This window comes from Pseudopodoces humilis, chromosome 9, assembly GCF_049639895.1.
Source record: "Pseudopodoces humilis isolate 2021_Gansu_Grassland_sample_001 chromosome 9, ASM4963989v1, whole genome shotgun sequence".
NCBI classification, from domain to species: domain Eukaryota; kingdom Metazoa; phylum Chordata; class Aves; order Passeriformes; family Paridae; genus Pseudopodoces; species Pseudopodoces humilis.
In genome coordinates this window covers 28,517,760-28,537,236 of record NC_142208.1, presented here as the reverse complement: position 1 = coordinate 28,537,236, position 19,477 = coordinate 28,517,760, and the positions used below count along the sequence as shown (strand labels likewise).

At 39.9% G+C, this 19,477-nt stretch overlaps 1 protein-coding gene across 6 annotated transcripts in view; it reads left to right on the top strand.

The window, feature by feature from the left end:
• ABLIM1 (actin binding LIM protein 1) overlaps positions 1-19,477 on the top strand; it is a 130,483-nt gene that overhangs the window by 100,591 nt on the left and 10,415 nt on the right. The window contains exons 13-21 of one of the 6 annotated variants that reach the window (XM_014250229.2): positions 640-769; positions 8,974-9,078; positions 11,399-11,446; positions 13,722-13,868; positions 15,641-15,732; positions 15,867-15,963; positions 17,251-17,312; positions 17,620-17,680; positions 18,380-18,387. In XM_014250229.2, the coding sequence (XP_014105704.2) occupies positions 640-769; positions 8,974-9,078; positions 11,399-11,446; positions 13,722-13,868; positions 15,641-15,732; positions 15,867-15,963; positions 17,251-17,312; positions 17,620-17,680; positions 18,380-18,387 (750 nt within the window). Of the gene's footprint in view, positions 1-639; positions 770-8,973; positions 9,079-11,398; positions 11,447-13,721; positions 13,869-15,640; positions 15,733-15,866; positions 15,964-17,250; positions 17,313-17,619; positions 17,681-18,379; positions 19,209-19,477 lie in introns of those variants that run through there. The other 5 variants (XM_088059643.1, XM_088059644.1, XM_088059646.1 and 2 more) reach the window with 5 other exon arrangements.

The window sequence follows — 19,477 nt, the reverse complement described above, 5'->3', positions numbered from 1 at the left end:
TCATGCATTAATCAGTCCTTTCCCTTTTGTCCTGGTTTAGTTTGCTTCATGGATGGGTGGGGGGATAAGGGTGTTGTTTGTTTTGAGGTTTTTTGTTTGTTTCTTTTATTGGTTTTATTTACCCTGAGGAGACCAAGTACACTGAATTTTGCTCTACAAGGTGCCATGTTTTCAGATGCATATGGGGAATCTGGTTTGGATATACATGCCTGCTGATGCAGCTGGTGACACACAGTGAATTTAGCCACAGACAGTTCTGTGCTGCAGCTATTGAATTCTTGCTGGTCTCTAAGTTAGCTCACTGATGGTCAGGTCGTGTGTCTTGTGCAGGACACTGCAGGACACACATGCTCTGGATGCAGCTTCCTTTATGGAGTCAGGGAATGTGGGAAAATCTAGGATTATTATAGTTTAATAGAAATTACAGGTGGATTTGGAACTTTCCAAGACTGAATTCTGACTATAAAAATGGGTTGGAGCAGATCCTTGGAGAGCAGTGCTAATGAAGTAGCTTGAAAGCTTAAGGGATGCTGCTATTTCAGTCGCTTCTGCTGATGCCTTCAGATCCATGGAAGTTAAGTGCTGCTAAAAATGTGTTCTGTGCATTTACATTTATCGGTGGATGCCTCTGTCCTGCAGGGCTACCAGGACGTTCGAGACCGCATGATTCACAGGTCTACCAGCCAGGGCTCCATCAACTCTCCCGTCTACAGTCGGCACAGCTACACCCCCACCATGTCACGTTCCCCCCAGCATTTCCACAGACCTGGTAAGGGCAACTGCATTACAAACACATGCAAAAACATTATTTCTTTAATATGCCACTCAGTGGTGCAGTGATACACTTCTTTCTCTTAGAAATGGAAGATTAGGATTGAAAAATTGTTGTGTATTTTAAATGTCTCGTTTTCTACCTGTTTTTTTTTTGTTCTGGATTGACATAGTCTTTTGCACTAGGCTGTTTCTTGCATCATAAATATGCATCTTCTGGTTTTGTTTCTAATCAACTCTTTTTAAAATATTTATATGTTTCTGAAAGCAAGCGAAAATTTGCAGCGGTGAATTGCAAACTTCATTCTGGAGTTTGGGAAAAGTATCACATATTGGAAACAAAAATTATGGCTTGACTGTACAAAAGTCAGTAATTTAGTTTTAGTCCCTTGTAAAAAATTTCTTTAAAGCTTGGTGCTGACACAGAATCTCATATTCAGAAGCAAAGCACCCCTGTGTTCCAAATTTCTAGTCATTTTTTAAGACATGGACTCAGAAGGTATCTTTTTAATTAAAGCCATAGGCAATTGCCTGGGAGCACTTGAAAATATAAACTTTACTTTCTGGTTTAGCAGTGATGTACAAGTCCTAGGTACAAATGAAAATGCCCTAGGTAGAAAATGTACAGGTCATTCAGGTTCCCAGTGCCATCAAAATTACTGGTTGTGTATCTAAAAGCAAGATATGAAAATGAATTATTCATCCACACCCAAACTGCATAAAAACATATCACTAAATGCTATTCATTGAAGAATTTTCAAGACTGATTTTATTGTGTATGGTGATGAATTAAATCTTTGTGATCTGTTTTTAAATTAAGTGATGCAATCGCATGGTTTCATCTTCCTTGGTGATTACAGCTGAACAGTTGGGATGCCAAAAGCCCATATGCAATAGGAGCTGCATTTTTAAAATTAAAGATTTGTAATAGAGCCACCACTGTCGAACTTGAATGCTGTAGCCATTTCCTAGTGGGGGTGGGCTGAAAGCAGCCAATTGTGTCTGTCAGTGAATGCCTTATTTAAGGGACCCAAGGGAGGTGGGACAGAAGCAAATTGTGTCTGATACTTAGTGCTGACAACATGACTGTGTTTTAAGATGACGATTACAACTGAAACTGAAAGAGACTTGAAAACATGAAAAAGCTGCAAACTTCTGTCCCTTGATTCTCCAATTCTGGGGAGATTTTTCCATTTTTATCTGCTGTCTCAGGGATATGAACAAATCCAGGCCCTATTCCAGACTTGACTGTAACTGAGTTTTACTGTCTGTGTTCAAAGACTTTCCCCAGAAGCAATCTCTGTTTATCTAACTCTTGTGATGGGCAGATGGGCTCAAGCTATAGTTGTGATCCAATGTAAAATCTTCCAAAGTCCACAGCCTGAAGGATTTTCTGGAGAGATATTTGTTCAAACTTACCTATGTTCAGATGATCTCATCTTGGGCTTACCTGTAACTGATCCTCATATGACACAGAAGTAATTCTGTACAATTTATCATTTGATGTTTCCTACCCTGTTTTGGGGTAACTGTTAAAGCTACTTTAATAATTTTCCTCCAGTAATTGTTTATTGAATAATAGCACAAATATACATTTTTTTTTCTCATAATGGCACTTCTTTTCCCCACGTTATTTTGAAAGAGTAATTTCTCTCTGAATAAACCCAGTGGCCCCAGATCACTTCTCTTTTGCTCCCCGCTAGCCCTTGAGAGAGAAGTGAACTGTTGTACTGATGTTGTCAGCATAAGGTTCTTCAAAAATTGAGTTCCTACAAATTCTGAAAAAGTTTGCAGCCTTTTCCTCCCGTGGTGCCCTAGCTGATGTTGGCAGCATTTTTGGAATGTCTTAAAACAATAGAAAACAGCTTGCATGCCTCTTGACTGACATTTTTTGGTCAGGCACTTTTCAAACCAGTTGCTTTCTTAACTAATTGAGTGTCAATGTGATGTTTGCATGCTGGTAGCAGGCTACTTTCTGGTAACAAGGCATTGGTCAAAAGCTCATTAAGCCAATGATGTTATGCTAAATTAGCCATGCGGTTCAAACCTAAGCCTCTCTTCTAACGCTTCCTGTAAATTTGTCTTAACATTTACCGGCCCTTTGGTGCGTCTTTAACCGTTTTGTTTTCTTTCTCCTTCCTTCTTTCCAGAATCCTAATTGTTCAATGCCTTTTTTTTTTCTCCTTCCTTCGAAGCCTCCTTCCCTGCCTGTCTCTTATTGCTTTTCTTTGTCTCCGTTCTGTCCTGTCCCCCGCCTCCCCGCTGCCGCAGAGCTGCTGGCTCTGGGTGCGCAGCGCGTGGTACCCCCGCGCACCAGCGGCCCTGTGCTCCATGACTCCCGCCCCAACTCCCCATTCCGACACCACTTCATCCCCCATGTCAAAGGTAAGGAGCCAGGCCTCTCTCCAGGGAGTACCCTCCAGCCTGGAGATTTGTTAGCGCTCTGGCAGAGCTGAGAAGGCGTGTCTCTGGGAGGTTGCCTATGGCTGTGTAGCTGAGCATGCCTCGAAATGTGCTGTTGCACTCAAAACTACGTTTAGAATAGACATAATATCCTTTTTTCTGGAGGAAATATGTCATTTCTAAGGGCCCTAGCTGAAGAGTCACCAAGCATTTTCCTGGTAGAAAAACACAGAAAGGCATTGTCATTTATTAACCAGAACCTGTATGTGCCTAATTTAGCTTCTTTCTAAAGCAGTACTCAACAATCCCTTCAGCAGTTATTTTATCAAATCTAATTATTATTACCACATTCTTAAAACATGCAGTGAAAAAATTTATTATAGAGTTTCCTGAATGAGGACAAGGTGATCAAAATATGGAGAAGAAAAAAAAAGAGATGATATAAAGATCAGTGGCAACAAGGAACTTGATCTTTGTTATTCACCTTGGCAATAATTAGGGCCCAACAAAATAAAATTAAAATCTCTAGGCCTCTCTTCAAATGGTGCAAATCAGCAGGCTCTGCTGAAGGCAGTAGCACTGCGAGGATTTACATTATTTGAGGATCTGGTCTTTTTTTCAATCTTTTGTTTTCCATGGTTTGATTTGAAGGAGGATTCTTTTTTCACTGTGTCCCCTCAAGGAACTCATTTAGCTCAATAAACTTTTAGTTCTGTTTCTTGCTTTTTGTGTATGTGGATTTACTCTGAGCTCTATTGGAGCACTTGGCTGGGCCATCTCTTCTGTTTGGGGGGAGAAGGTCATAGCTCATATCACCTACAAGAGCTCAAAAAGAGAAAGTTGAGTAAATTGAAAATGCATTCCAATCTGACACCACTGATTAATGTATATATTCATAAACTGGAGATAATCAGAAGCAGTTGCAAGAAAGCTGTTGCCATGAAGTTTCAAGAAATGGTAGTAGATCTCAACATCATAGCTCTTTAAGCATTCGGATCACCACTGCTAATTTTATTCTTGCCTTTTTTAAGATGATTTTTGATAATTTGCACTGTCCACTTTTCTACTATATTTCTATTTAAAAAATAATCTCACTTTAAAAGATTGGGACCCTTAAAAATAGCTATACTGCTCATTTCAGCATGCAGTTAATTCATAGCCCTTGCAATTTCAACATTTCTTTGCTGTAAATCCAAATTAATGCTCACACTCTTTCAAGTGGCATTTTCATTTGTTTTCTGTTGAGAAAATAGCTTCTAAAACAGATAAATGAGAAGAACTATTAGAAATCCATGCTTATTGTTTTCAGATTTCAGAGAATCACCTGGCATGTAGATCAGGTATATTTTTCAGTTATTGGTAGAAAAGGCCAAGTGGGATTGCAAGCGCTGTAGATGGCGGGAGGTGAGGGGAAGTATGAGTTTTCAGATGCGTTGTGAAAGATGTAGGAAACCTCAATTTTCTGAAGGCCTGGACAGAATTTATGTGTCATTACTCAGCCAAACTCCTGAAAGCTCAGATTCCTATCACTGTGACAGACGAGGCATCATGTGATCTTTTTACTGGCTCAGCCTTTCTCACTTGTACTTTTAGCAAGAGAATGAACTTGATGTTGGTTTGTAAGAAAGATTTCACAAAACTGTAACTTCTGGGGTTTTTCCCTTTAGGAGTCAGAAAATACAGGTCATATCTCAACTGCTTTGGTAAAGGGGCCTGATTTCCCAGCAGCATAACTGGGAAATAACAAGATAACTGAAGCATCATGTGACATGTTACACCCATGTTATTTTGTATACTCAAGCCAGAAAAGAAGACACTTAGACCAGTTTCAGTGTGTTTTCATACAACATAAGGCTTAAAGAAGCATAATGATTAAGCCTCATAGACACAGCCAAAAGTAAAGAAATTGGAGGAGTGAAAGGGACTAAACACGGCTCAGAGTGAGAGTTTGTTGATGTAACATATATGTTGAAAAAGCTGGAAGAGTGTGTAATATACATCAGCTTAGACTTCATTTAATCTAATTTGGACTCTCCATTGAATTTGGTCTTGTCTCAATAAAGTACTGTCTTTGCTATGAAAGAATCAAAACAAGTCCACGAATGAAAGAAACCCTGACCCTTCTGAAATCAGAGACAAAACTCACATTGAGAGTCAGGATTTCATCTTGCATGCCTAGAATTTTTCAGAGGCATTCAAGAATATTGCAAAGCCCCTATAAGATTTCCATGTAAAAGAGTTCCAAAGTAATGTGTATTTCTTTGCTCACAGACCTTCCCATGAGGAATCTACCCACCTTCATAGAGAATTCGGACCTTGGTTTTCACAGGTTCCCTCTTTCCTTCCCTGAGGCATGTCTGAAATCAAATGCTTTCTGTACCTGGTAACTATTTCCAGGGTTTTGTGGATGCAGGTGAAAGTTCTGCTCTGGAAGATAATTGTGTATTGGCTTTTTAATGACTTTCAGTTTTCTGTGTGAAATAAAGGCTACACTTCTGGACAAGAAGATTAATGATAGTTTGACAAAACCTGAACAGAAGTTAAGGGTTTCAGGTACTGTTGAGCTTGTTTTCCTATGTCTACTCAGAAGCAGAGCAACTAAACTGGAAGCTGACAGAAGGCTCAGTGTTGGCTGCAAGTTGACAGAAGGCTGAGTGTTGGTTGCATATGGGTTTTTTGGCCTGATTCTGTGAGCTCAGCTTGTGAATCCCACAGTGAGCCCAGTGGTGAGCACTTCAGAATACAGCAGGGACCTGCATTACAGTGGTCTGTGTGTGGGCAAGCAATTCTATTCCTGGCTGCTAGGGCAACCTGCCTAAGAAATTCAACTGTAAAAAACAGCTACCTGATGGAGCAAAGAGAATGGAAGAAAAAAAAAGCCTCTGAATTTCCCTTCTGCTGTGCTCTAGTGATTAATTTTTAGATTAAGTTTGTTCCATTATCTCTTAACATCCCCCACCTACACACAGACATATTCAACTTCATGCCAAGGGCGTGAGAATTAGTTCCTTCTGCAGTGTTGGTGAACTGGAGTGCTCTTGTTGCTTTGGGGAGTTAACAGTTACAGTATATCTGAGACAGTGAGACATTTCTGTGCAGGCAAGGAACCCAAATTTAATGGGTTTTTATGTAAAGTTGCAAGCAGGCTGGCCATGAGGAGACAGGTACAGGCAGCCAAGAACTCTGCTTTCCTCTGTGTATGTGCACATTCCGCAGAGGTTGGCACTGCTTCTGTAAATTGTGGCTGGTTTTGCAGCTGCATCCCAAGCACTTAAACGTCGTCATGAGTGAGTTCCTCAGGGATGGCCTAATGGGATTCTAAGTAGATGTACCATTCCCTCTTGCAGAGGTTGGAGGCAGTGAGGCTGCCATCCTAGGAAGTGTAAAGGGGAGATATTTCTCACTACTAACAGGAGTCATTAGGTACCCCAGGAAATACAAGCCAGCAGAGACATCTGTAAAGCATCATGTGCAGGATGATACCACAGTAATTGTCTGCCTGGTACAGAGTGCATTATACAACATTTCCAGTTCTCTCTAAACAAATTATCTGTGTCCCAGATGCAAGACCAACTAGCATACATTTATGGGTGTGAGCACACTTAGTTGTGTCTAGAGGTAGAGAGGGGTCTAAGAAGGGATTCTTCCCTGTATCTGTAGTGTTGGTCAAAGAAGCACTGCAAATTGAACACACACACATTTAGTCTACCAGTTCCCAACAGGTAAAATGTATTTGTGACTCCTCTGTTGTGCCAAGTCCACAGGTCAATAAATCCCTTTTTTTTTCCTCTTCCATTGAGTTTAATTGCTAAAGGAAGCAAAAAGGCAGAGTGACATGTTCTCTATAAACAACTAACTGTATCTTGAGACATATTAATATTGATTGGGTTTTTTTCTTTATAAAACAATTATTTTGCTGAAAAGTAACTCATAATTTCTTGGTAGAACCAAAAAACATAAGTAAAAGCAAGTTTCACCATCACAGTATCTCAAAGGGTGGAGAAGTAGAACACAATATTGGAATTGCTAAATAAAGGGACATAGATTGAGATATAACAAGAATGTTTAACTAATCATTCATGCTGCTTTTCAGAGTTAGCAAACCTAGCCCTTACTGCTACCTGGCCAGAAGCTCAGCATCACTGCAGCCAAAGTAGAAAACCACCATCAACGCATGTGGTTGAAAGAACATCACATCACTTAGGGCTGAAATGTCAAGGTTTTAAATATAGAATTTTGCATATGCATTCTTCTGGACAAGTTTTGTACAGCCAATCCCCCTGAATGATGCATGTAATTTTTAAAACATTCATATGCAGTGAGTTAACTTGTATACTGACTGAGGCCTCTGGGGCACATCTCAGCAAGGTTTGTAAAGAGCATTTTTTTTTCCCCTTTAGTGCCTTTTAGATTGGCAGATGGCTGTTAAAGTAGAAGAGGATTTTTTGTGTAAATTCTAAATGAAACTTTTTATCCTTCTCCCACACCTATTTCCCCACACCAAATAGATAAATAGCATGCAAAATAAGGTTTTGTGTCCTCTAACAAGACATAGGAAACAGGCCTGCAATTTTGAATTTTTTTTTTCTTACATTTTATAGCCCTTCTGTATTTGCTATCATTCCCTCCTCTGCCCTCCGTTTTTTTCTCCTGCTTTCTTAATCAACATTTCTAGGGTTTTTTAAGCCCTTGTGCATACCTTAAAAAGCTGAAGGGCTTTGATGCTTCCTATTTTTCACTGCTAAGGTCACCCACACCCATGTGAAATAAGCACCTGTGTGGATGATTTTTCTTTGTGTGAGCTTGCTCTAGTTTGAAGACTGGTACAATAAAAGAGGCAGCTGCATTCTTTCGAGGTACACACACAGAGATGTGAATGAATATCTGGCTGTTAAGTCTTGTTACTTGGGATCCACCATTGTGCTTGTGCAGCAGCCCTCACTCCCTGACAAAACACAGAAACTTCCAGGACAGTTGGATTGCTCTGGTGCATTGTCAGGAGTCAAAGGGGAGTCACAGTAAGAGTAATCCTACAAATGGAACAAACTGTGTGTGCAAGCTAGAACTAAGGTTTTCAGGTATTAAGACTCAGATTTGCTAAATCAGCAGTGAAGTATTGTCAACAGAACCAAATTTACATTGACAGAGATTTGGCACAGCATGAATTATGTGAACTGCTTTACAAATTATTTTGCCATATCAGAATTTTCTTAAACCAATGAAAGAGTGTGTAAGGAATAGTTATTACTTTTGATATGGGCCAAGCAACCAAACAGCTATTTTCTGTTTCTGGTTTCTGTACACTTTTGGTTTAGTGAACTGTAGTAACTGCCAGCATCTGCTTCTATCTGCTTTGGGTTTGCTTATCAACTACTCTGCTCCGTGTTTGTGCCTTTTAATTCCAAGTATCAACCTCTGTACTAAAAAATCATTGCCAAGTAACCTTCCATTCTTCTTTTCTATACTGCCCATCTAATCACCAGCTACGAGCGCACAGCTCCTGCCTGCATGCCGTCAGAATGAGTCTGAGCTGCTCAAACCTCAACTCCAGCCTGAACATGAATTTTTGTCTCTGCAGGAATATCAGGGGGGAAAAATAAGTCACCAGGGCTACTACCAGTTCTCCTTATTGTTTGTATTTATACGTTTGGTTCAACTTCTTTTCTCCCTGGAGGTTTTGATTCCACCAGTTTTGCTTGGGTTTGATTGGGCTTGCTTTTTTTTAATTTTTTTTTTTTTTTTTTTTTTTTTAATTGCTCTCCCTCTTCTCATTTTGTTTTCTCCATTCTTTCATTGGAGGCAATGAGCCGTCCAGCGGTCGGAACTCCCCTGTCCCCTATCGGCCTGACAGTCGCCCTCTCACTCCAACTTACGCTCAGGCCCCTAAACATTTCCATGTTCCAGGTAGGAGCTGGCACTGTGTGTGTCTCGCTGTCCTGTCACAGTGTAGAATGTAGCCTTTGTAACTTCTGTCTTGTCTCCATCCTTTCACACCGTTTACCATGGGTTGCACCCTCAGAGTTTGGAACTGCTTCTGGGCTTGCTGAGAGGAGTAGTGCCTTAAGAAATGTGAGGGTTTATTGTGATTTTTACCTATTCTCTTGGTCAGGCATTTTACTCTTAGAATGCTTAATTTTTCAGGGTCAGTTGATGGCCTGTGAGCTGTATATGAGCTATGTGAGCTGTATATGAGCTATGTAGGGCTTGATTTTTCTCCCAGTTGCACCAGCTGAGCACCAGCATAGCTCTGCTAATTTTAGAGGAATTGGTTTTGATTCACAGGCAGAAAAGAGGCAGCCAGTGAGCCATTACATATGTTGTTCATTCAGATTGTTGTGACTTGTTTCAGTCTTGAACCTAACAATTCTAGTTTAGTGCCCCTTTCTTTTTAAAGCAGGTGAGGTTGTTTCTTGTTTTGTGCAATGGCTTGGTGTCCTCAGAGAGACCTGCAGACCCATAAGGATACGTGCCTTAGGATGTCCTTTCTACAGAGGGCAGTCTCTGTTTTGAAGTGAGCTCCACAGTTCTTCCAGTATCTGAGAAGACCATTTGTCTTGGATTTTGACGGGATGAGCTGTGTGTCCCTAGGGTTTGAACATGTATCTGTCTGCTTCAGTCCTAGCTGAAAGCCTTGTTCTATCCAGTTATTTTCAGATTCCTGTCAGCCTAGTGCTCCTCGCTGCCAGAGGTTACTGCCCTTCTTCCTCTGCTCCAATCTGGCAGATAAACAGTTTGTGCAGTCAGGGTGACCTGGCTCAGCTGAGGTTGGCTCTTTTAACCGCTTAAGCTCACCTGGCTCTCGGTGCCTCACCTAAACTCAAGCCTAATTGCATGAATAGCTGTGAGAAATGACCTGGAGCATGGTGGGAGAGCTCTCCTGGCCAGCTGGAGCCGTGCAGCCACGGAAGGAGCTGTGCTCCCATCCTCCCTGGAGCTTTCTGGTGTCCGTGTGCGCAAAAGGACTGCATGACTGCCCTTGTAATGTTCATACCTGTTTGCTGGTCAAGTGGCCGTAACAGATCCCACACAGGAATAGAATACCAAAGTCTTTGTGTGCAATGAGTTTGCCTTTTTATTTAAGGATGTAGGGCTCTACAGAGTAAGATTTGCCTCCGTTGCAACTCAATTTTAGGTTTAACTTTCCTTAATCCCAAAGGCAAAGATGTCTCCTATTACATTTTAATTGGATCTGTGATACAGCACATGTGTTTCTGAAATTCCTTTTCATCTTTCACTCTGATGTAACTGAAAACTTTCTTCAGGCAGCATAAAGTAGCAAAATAGGTTTCTGACATTAATTTTCTAGCTCCCTGTAGCTCAGTTTGCTCTTCTAATAACATTTTGGCACATTTTTGCACTGTAGTGCTGATTTTGGATTACCTTTTGTATTTGTAGCTGTGCTGAATACATGAAGTGTTGGCTGGGGTGGGAAGGTAGTTTAGAACAAAATGGTTCCTGGGTTAGATTATTATTTGGAAAAATATGGTATAATTTAGACATACTATAGATTTACTGCATTAGAGTTCTGGGAAGTGTTTTTATTCTGATTAACATAGGCAATATGCAACGTGGTGGGCCTTGTATGAAAAAAATTACAGAAAAAAAGAAAGAAAATCTGTCCTTATGTTTGAGATTTAGTAGCATATCAGTGAACACTGCATAAAGAATCCCTTTGACTCACTGAAGTGTGGCTGTTGTTGCCTGTTCAAAGCAGTGTCCTAGGCTGCTATTTTGTTCTCTGGATTTTGAAGTGTATTGTAGGCTCACTGCATTCTCCTCTGTTCAATCCAGCCAGTCAGTTGGAAAGAAAATTGAGCTGTTCTGACTGAAGCACAATTTTCCACAAAAGTTATTTGGGGTAGTTTTCCCCAAATGGCTTGTATCTTCACCATTGAAATGTCTTGCCTGCTTACATTTTTTCTCTTTTATTCCACTTTAAAATTGATGGTTCATGAGTTGATGCATCCACATGTTACAGAATCAGCTCCAAAGGACTTCATACCACATGTCTTTGACTTTTCACTTGTTCTTATGTTTTCTTTTCTTTAAATAATCTATAATTTCTTGAATTCTTGAAATTCTATAATACTAGAAATAGCTTTCTGGCTTTTTCTTGTGCTACATCCTTGATTTGGTCTATCTATTGCTTTAGTGGCGGAGTTATCTTTATCTACAACTGAAGTAGTTTTTACATTCACATTTTTTCTGTTTCTTAATATCACAGATCAAGGTGTCAACATTTACAGGAAACCGCCCATCTACAAACAACACGGTAAATGACGTTTCCTTTTTTATTTCAAAATTGGAGTGTCAGCTGAATTAAAAGGTGTGCAGTTAGTGAAAAGCATTCACTTTTCAGTTTGTAAGCATAAAAATTTAGTAGCTTCCAAGCTTGAAGCAGCTGTAATTGCATGTCCTGGAAAGTGATTATGTTTTAAAGCCTGTTGTTTTGTTTGGATTGATATGGTTTAATCTTGCCATGTGGATCTTAATGGCAAAACTGCCATTAGCTGAGATTTTGCTGTTTGCATTATGACAACTGCCAGCATTTCTCTTCTTTAGGTATATATTTGAAGAGTACAGGTACTGGTCATGTTAAAATGGATTAACAGTAGACTGATCTCTGACAGGGACTTCACAAAATATCCTTATTTTAAACAGATACAGTACAATAATTTATTTCAATGGAAAAGATGGAGATGTTATAGTCAGACTGGAATTCCAAATGCACCTTTAATGTGGCTTTAAATAAGCATCTTTAATTAGTGAAGATATTATAGGTGACTTATCACTGACAGGGCTAATTTGACTCTCAGCCCTGTGATACAGCTCAGGTAGTTTGCTGTACTTGTTTTTCCAGGTGTCTGGGTTCTGAATTGGACAGCAGTGTTAGTGCTCTAAGCTTTTTGGTGTTGTCATAGCAAGTCTGAAATGGCAATGATGGCAGAATCCCACAGCCTTGCCTGTCTTTAGTTCCACAGGGGAAGCTGCATTTTAAAGGAGGGTGTTCACTCTTCCCCTGCTGTGAACACAAATATGCATCAGAGATGGCGTTTATTTACCTCAGTGAAAGGCGGATGATTCCACTATTTATAGACTCTGAATTTTTATCCCTTTGCAGATGTTTTATCCAGTGAAATGTATTTAGGGTTAAGTAGCAAATCAGCAGCACTACAGGGCTCAGATGAGCAGCTGGCTGAGAGCCACTGAGCTGGGATGAGCAGGAAAGCCCACAAGTCCATTCTGTAGTCAGGAGTGAGCACTGCACATTACACTGCTCTGGTGTCACATAAGGGTTTTCCCCTCTTTCTTTTTTAAGTTTCAAACCATATGCTCATTTTGAAAAAAACAACTCTTAACATTGTTTCTGTTTATTTTTATGGTTTTAATGTATCTCCTCACCTCCCATTAACATGTGAATGTTTAACCACTGACATCACCAATTCTAATATGTAAGTACTGTTTGAAGTCATGCTTTTGTAAACTGACCAGCTTCCTCCATGTCTGCAATTATACTTAGAGTTTTCCAGTCATCAGCTGCTCAGAATTCCCAATGATTTCTAGCACTGGTGTTGCTTAATTACCTGGAATGTCTTGGATGAGCAACACAGTGCATCACTTTGTTAAAAGATGTTCTTCTGTTTAAAAAAAAAGAAAAAAGGAAAGAAAATTCTGGAACTGTTGCTTCTGATACAATAGCCTCATATAAGCAAAGGTGATTTGAGGTAGCATTTTCCAGCTCAGAGGTAGTTAAGGTTACGTTTAATGTACACTGAATTCTATTAGATTATTTTTTAATGTCAAGAAGAGAAAGCCATAATGCACATCCTTACATGCTTTTACAAGGCTTTGGCTTAAAATGGAATTTAAGTGGAAGCCCCACTGCCAAGCTATTTTGTTGGTGAGGTTCATTGCTTTGCAAGTGCCTTGCCCTGCCAAGTTGATCTTAATGGAGTTTAGTGTTTATTGATAAGTTCATATCTGCTTTTACTACTACTGCATGTTCTAAGCAAGGGCATGCAGCACGAAAAAAAATCCCTAGTTAAACATATTTGTTTCAGGTTTCTTTTCTTCTTTGTTTTTCAGCTTTTCACAGATACAATAAGAAATAATTAGCATCAGTAGTGTTAGAATTTGTACTGTTACTCTGATCTATTAGTTAGCTTCCCCTAGAGGGAAAAACTTATTAGTACATAAATATGAGTTCATAAATAAACAGCCGTCCTTAGGAGATATTCGCAAATACTGTTAGGCTGCATTTTCTCACTCTTGCCTAATCATTCTTACACTACGAAATCCTAGTAAAATCCAAAGCTGATTTGGGGTTATTTTGGAGTGGGGTTGTGGGAGGAGAGGAAGGTTTGATTCTAATCTACTGGCAAGAGAAAGGCATTTCTCTGCTTCAAACTGAAATTGAAAAAGCAAAACGTGAAAATGTTTGCTTTTGAAAACTAACTTCTTGAAAGTATGAAATTTTGCCAAAAATAAGGCTGACCTTTGTGCTGCTCCAGATTATTACATAGCTAAGTTCCCTGATTACCATCTAGATGCAGCTGCCTTGGCAGCACAGAGCAAGTCCTCCGAGGATATCATCAAGTCCTCCAAGTTCCCAGCAGCTCATGCACCAGCACCCAACGAGATACCAAAGATTGAGACTGACCACTGGCCAGGCCCTCCCTCCCTGGCTGCCATAGGTATGCAAACACAAACCCTTCATCTTTGCGGCTCGGAAGGTTCTGGTGACAAAGGGACACGAACAGCACAGCTGGAAAAACGTGTAGGAGAGGTGGTGTCCACTCCAGATGCTCACACTGAAGTGCAGTTCTCCTGGTGAGACCACTGAGTATCTGAACCTAAAACTCTTGAATTGCACTGAGTAGAAAAGTCTTTGCTAAAGGCCTTTGGGATTTATCACACAGATATTAACCCATAAGCAAATTTTTTTAACTCAAGTGCAGTACCTTAAAAAGTGTGGTGTGTCACACAGTCCTGACTTCTTTCAGTTACTCTATTTAATCTTTTAGTCCTAAGCTAATAGTAAAAAATTCCACAGAAAACATGGTTGTTTCCCACCACATGACTAATTTCATGGCAAGAAGCAACAACTGAATTGGAACAATTAACAGACTAAATAATTCCTGCTTTTCAGAGTTACTGTTTCTACAGACTTTGTATTTTTCTTTTGTGTTGTAGCACTACACATACCTTATTTTCTTTTCTTTAATCCATGTGCATCATCAATTTAATTTTTTTCTTTGTATTTTTTTTCTTCTGTTGTGTTTTTATTGACCCCTACAGCATAAAATAAGTGATCTAACCAGGTTCATTCCTGAAGTCATGTCTGAAGCACTGAGGTGTTGCTTGTTTCATGTCTCTGTGAGGGAATGTATGGCTTCCATAACAATGGGATTTTCTCAGAAGTCCTGGGAGAGGAGACACAGGGTGGGAGAGCTCAGAGACCAACTGAAGGGGCTGCACATGCAGCAGCAGTTTTTTGAAAATGTCCTTTGGTTGAGATTGCAACCTGACAAACATGTAGAGTCCTTGAGTCACAGGAATAATATCAACATACTTGAAGCTGTGTCATCTACATACTTGAAATGTCTACATACTTTAAACCCTGAGTTTGTCTAGCACAGCGTTGGTAAATAACGATACCATATAAAGCCCTGTGTAGAAAAAAATAGAACTGCTGTCTTAATGCTTGCAGCAATGGCACATCATATGTATTCATGGAATTGTCCTGGCATCCAGACAGGATTATTTCTTAAGAATAATCAAGAAAATAAAAAATATTCAATAAAAACTAAGGAACTAAAATGTAGAACACATGTGCCTTAATATATTTTAGCTTTATCCAATGGATCAAATTACTTTACTTCATTTTAGACTAGAACCATTTTAGACCAGAACCAATTAGCCTTGTTTATTTCAAATACGAGTATTCATTTAGGAGACTAATGTAGTTTAACTTTCCATTTGAAATGTTAGTTCAGATTTACTTCTCTGAGTCTAAAAGTGTAAATGTAAATCAGAATTGAGGATTTCAGCTGTGATCCAGTTGCTGGTGTTACTAAACCCTGTGTTTCCAGAACCAGCAATGTGAGCACCTTTCTCTATTATGGTGAATCATGACTTCTGTATCCAGGACCATTGCTTGTTTTGGAACTCATGTGTAGTTTAAGTTCTTGTTTAGTTTATAACAAGCCTGATAACCATAGGTCAGGCTACTTACATAGTAGTAAGTACTTACTTTAGTACTTACTTTACTACTACTTAAGTAGTAGTTACGTACTTACTTTATTAAGAAGGAGTTTTGAAAAAGTCTTTTGACTTTGCGAGAAAATACTGCTTAGTTTATTCAGCAAATCCAGCTGACCAGGACTTTGAAGTAGCATTGAAATCTTCGAGCTGCAGTTGAACTGATGCACAAAGCTCTCTCTGTGCTGTGGTTTTGTGGAAGCAGGAGCTGACATGAGACGCAGATCAAGTGGAAGGGAGGAAGATGATGAAGAGCTGCAGAGACGCCGGCAGCTGCAGGAGGAGCAGCTCATGAAGGTGGTTATAAGCTTGTCCTCATGCTGTTTCTGAACAGCATCCAAAAAGTGTCCCTTTGCTTTCTGTAAGCAGTTCCTACCACTGTCTTGGTCAGCTTTATTTTATTGATATGTTTTTTTAATTGCCATTTGTAGCTCAACTCTGGTCTGGGACAGTTAATATTGAAGGAAGAGATGGAAAAGGAGAGTCGCGGTAGGTCAGCCCTTTCTGCCAGTCGTTACGATTCTCCAGGTAATTCATGGAGGAAATAAAGCTAATCATGAACAATGGGGAGTAAACACCACAGATACACATACCGAGCAATGGTCCCAGAAGAGAGACAGATGGGAAGACTGCTTGATATGTGTGTATGTATGTGGTGATCTTCCCTGAAAGAGTGAGTGGCCTGATTCATCACCTGGTTTTGGTGAGGGGAAGACTGTTGTGGTTGTTTCATAATTAGAAAAAATATGAGGCTGAGGATTTTCAGGCAATTTTGAGGAGAGAGCTGCTTTAATATAGATGAGGAGTGGGGGGAAATGTTCAGTGACTATGACATCACACACACACTAATAGGCTGGGTTATTAAATTACAACACATTTTGCTTACACTGGTGGTTCGTATCCCTGTTACTCTCTTCTCTCAGGGACAGAAATCCAGCATTATTGACCAGTGGAGCTGTATATTCCAAACACAGCCAGTGTTTTGACCTGGGCTGGCATTTTAATTGGGTGTATTTTGTTCCAAAGCAAAAGCACTAAAGCTAACTTAGATTGGTGACTTAGGTTCTTTTCCTCCTTGCACATTTTGATGTACAGCTGTGGCCTTCTCACATCTCCAGAGAAGGGTTTGGGGGTATTATTTTACTCTCTTCATTCACTAGCCATTGTAACACAGAAGCTGTACTTTGAGCCAAGAACAGACAAGATGAGTCTCTCTGGAGTCATCCACTGGAGCAGCTGCCAGGCAAACTAAGATTGCTTGTGTTCCCTGTTCTATGTGTGTTGCCTTGATGGCCTTGGAGAGGGTTCCTGTGGATCTCACTCACTGTCTTTAATTTTTATGGGGCCAGAGTCTACCTGCCAACTCAGAGCTTACATTTTTTTTATTAACCTTAGCGCAAGTTGGAGAACTCCTTTATTTGAGATGTGTCCATCCCTCTTTGCAGGGATAATCAGTGTAGTCATCAATTCCCTTTTGGAATCAGGGGTGATGCCAAAGCTGATGCCATGGATGATTCATGAGCATTATTTTCAATCCAGTGGAGACCACCTTGATTTTGAGCCTGGAAAAATCAGTGTCCCTTATTAATGGCCTGCCACCATGGTGTGATAAAGCTGTTTGTAACTTACAGAACGTGTGGAAATTTGTGTTGAGTTTGGAACTGAGTTTCTTAAAGTCAGTGTGTCTCAGATGGTTGTGTGTATGTTTGGCTCTTTTAACTGTGTGTTTTGTACTAGGTGATTCCTCAAGTGTTCTGGTATCTTAGTTTCCATGGGATTTTTCCAGTAAAATATTTTCCCTTCCTCATTCAACAGCACATGCTTCAGCCTCCAAAACCTCTTCTCTCCCTGGGTATGGAAAAAATGGACTTCATAGGGTAAGAAGATGGTGATTTTGAGAAATGAAAGGTGGCTTTTATTATCCATGATATTTATTTCCATATCAATTGTTTTGGGTTTTCAGTTTGATAAATGTTTCTTATAAAACCACCTGAAGGCAGACCAAACCTATTTTCCCCTCCCACAAACTACTTTGTTAAAAAGAGAAGAAAGCAGTGCAAGAAATGTTGTAAAATTGAGGGGGGAAATAAAAAAATTAAAGTGATTTATTTCTCCCCATGTACCAAGCTGCTTGTAAAGTCATGAACTGTGAATTTATGTTCTGTCCCTCTTTTCCTGTTACAGCCAGTCTCTACGGACTTTGGTCAATACAACAGTTATGGGGATGTGAGTGGTGCTGTTAGAGGTAAGGATGAGGAGACTTTTACTGTCTATTAGTAATAAATGTAAAAATGCTGTGATGTTTGATCATTTCTGCTGTTTTACATTAAAGCTGTGGATGTGATTACTTTGTATTTGCTCAGTACTTTTTAATTTTCTCTGGCAAGCTCAATTAACTCAAAGCACTTCAAATACCTGTTAAAAATGTTTGGTTTATTTTGCTAAATCTGTTATGTGGAACTGATCCTTGTTCATACTTTTTTTGGATCAAATGGAAAGCAAGTAACGTGTGCATTATCAGGAATATGAACTGATTTCTGTGAGTTTCGTGTTTTCTTTCTCTGAAAATTACCATCCACTGTGCAGTCTGAAAGAATGTGCCACAGTGAAGAAAGGGAGATTATGCTCTCTAATCCCCATTGCTGCTCACGATCTTCATTATGACTTTGAGCTGGATGTGGTACCAGTCAGTGCCAAATAAAAATTGACAGTATTATTTATGAAAGTTACAAAATTTGAAGAGGTAATGAAAATAACTGTGATACTTGAAGAGTTTGACTCTACAAACTAAGTCCAAAATTAATGTTGCTGGCCTTAGAGAATCAGATGGGATTTTGGAAAAATCAGGAAGACCAGAAAACAGAGAAGGATTCTCTGGTAGATTGTAACTGATTGCTGTCCTTCCACACGCTAAAGCTGATGAGATTTCTCTTTTGCTTTTCAGATTTCCAGGTAGAGTACGGGTTTTCATCAGTCAACTGACAGCAGAACCTAAAGCAGCTACTTGTTCAACTCTGAATTTCTGCCACAGGAAAGGGTTTCTTAAGACAATAGCTTTGATTTTCCTGCATGTTTAAGCATAATCACCAATGTAGATCCTTATCAACAAAAAACAGGCACAGCCTCGGATTCCTCTTTGTTACCTCCCCAGAGCTGAGACAGCTCACACCCATTCTGTGACTTGCCCTGTAAAATCCACTGTCTGTTCCTATATGAGTTATCTGTAATGGTCTTCTCTGGACATGGGAGGGTGGATTTATTTCCAGCCTCTCTAGCACTGACCCCAGAGACACATAGAAAGTCTCTTCCAGAGGAAATTTTCTCTCATACTAGGAGCTTTGAACTCCTCATTTTTACCCTGGGTTTTGCTCTCCAGACAAGATGGCTGATCAGTAATATTTCTACAGTGCTGCCATCGCAGATGAGCCAGAAAGAAGTGTGCTTGCAAACAGAAACATTTATACTTCAATTACTGCCTGCAGGGTTTTTTTCAGAATGGTTTGAGTCTGCCTGGCTCCTCAGCACAATCACAATATGAAATGGCAATTTAAGAAATTGTTTAATTAGTTGGATAATTTTTTTTAATGACATATCAAAATCATGATGATTGGAAAGAGAATAAGATTATGGGAGGGGAACAGAGTTGTCCATGTATTGTTCTCCAAATATTACTTCCTTAGATTTAATACCTGTGTCAAAACAGCACCTTTTTACCCTACCCCTGTTTGTGTTCATAGTAAAAATTTCCCATTGTAGAGACAAAAAAAAAGAAATCCCTCAGCTGTTACAGTAAATTACAAGGAAAGCCCAGAGGCATAAGAATGCTTTCTGTGCTGGTGGGTGGGATCTGAATTAATGCTAGGGAGGAACTAGGGAAGAACTTCACCTAGTCACTGGGGTGGGAGAGGGCCCACCACTCTATTGGGGTGCCCAGGTCCCCCTGGAAAGCTGGAAAGTCAGCTCAGTGAGGGGCTGTCCCCAGCCTGAGCAGGGACAGGAGATATGGTGGCTGAGAGGACTGAAGGATCCCTCTGCCTGCCTC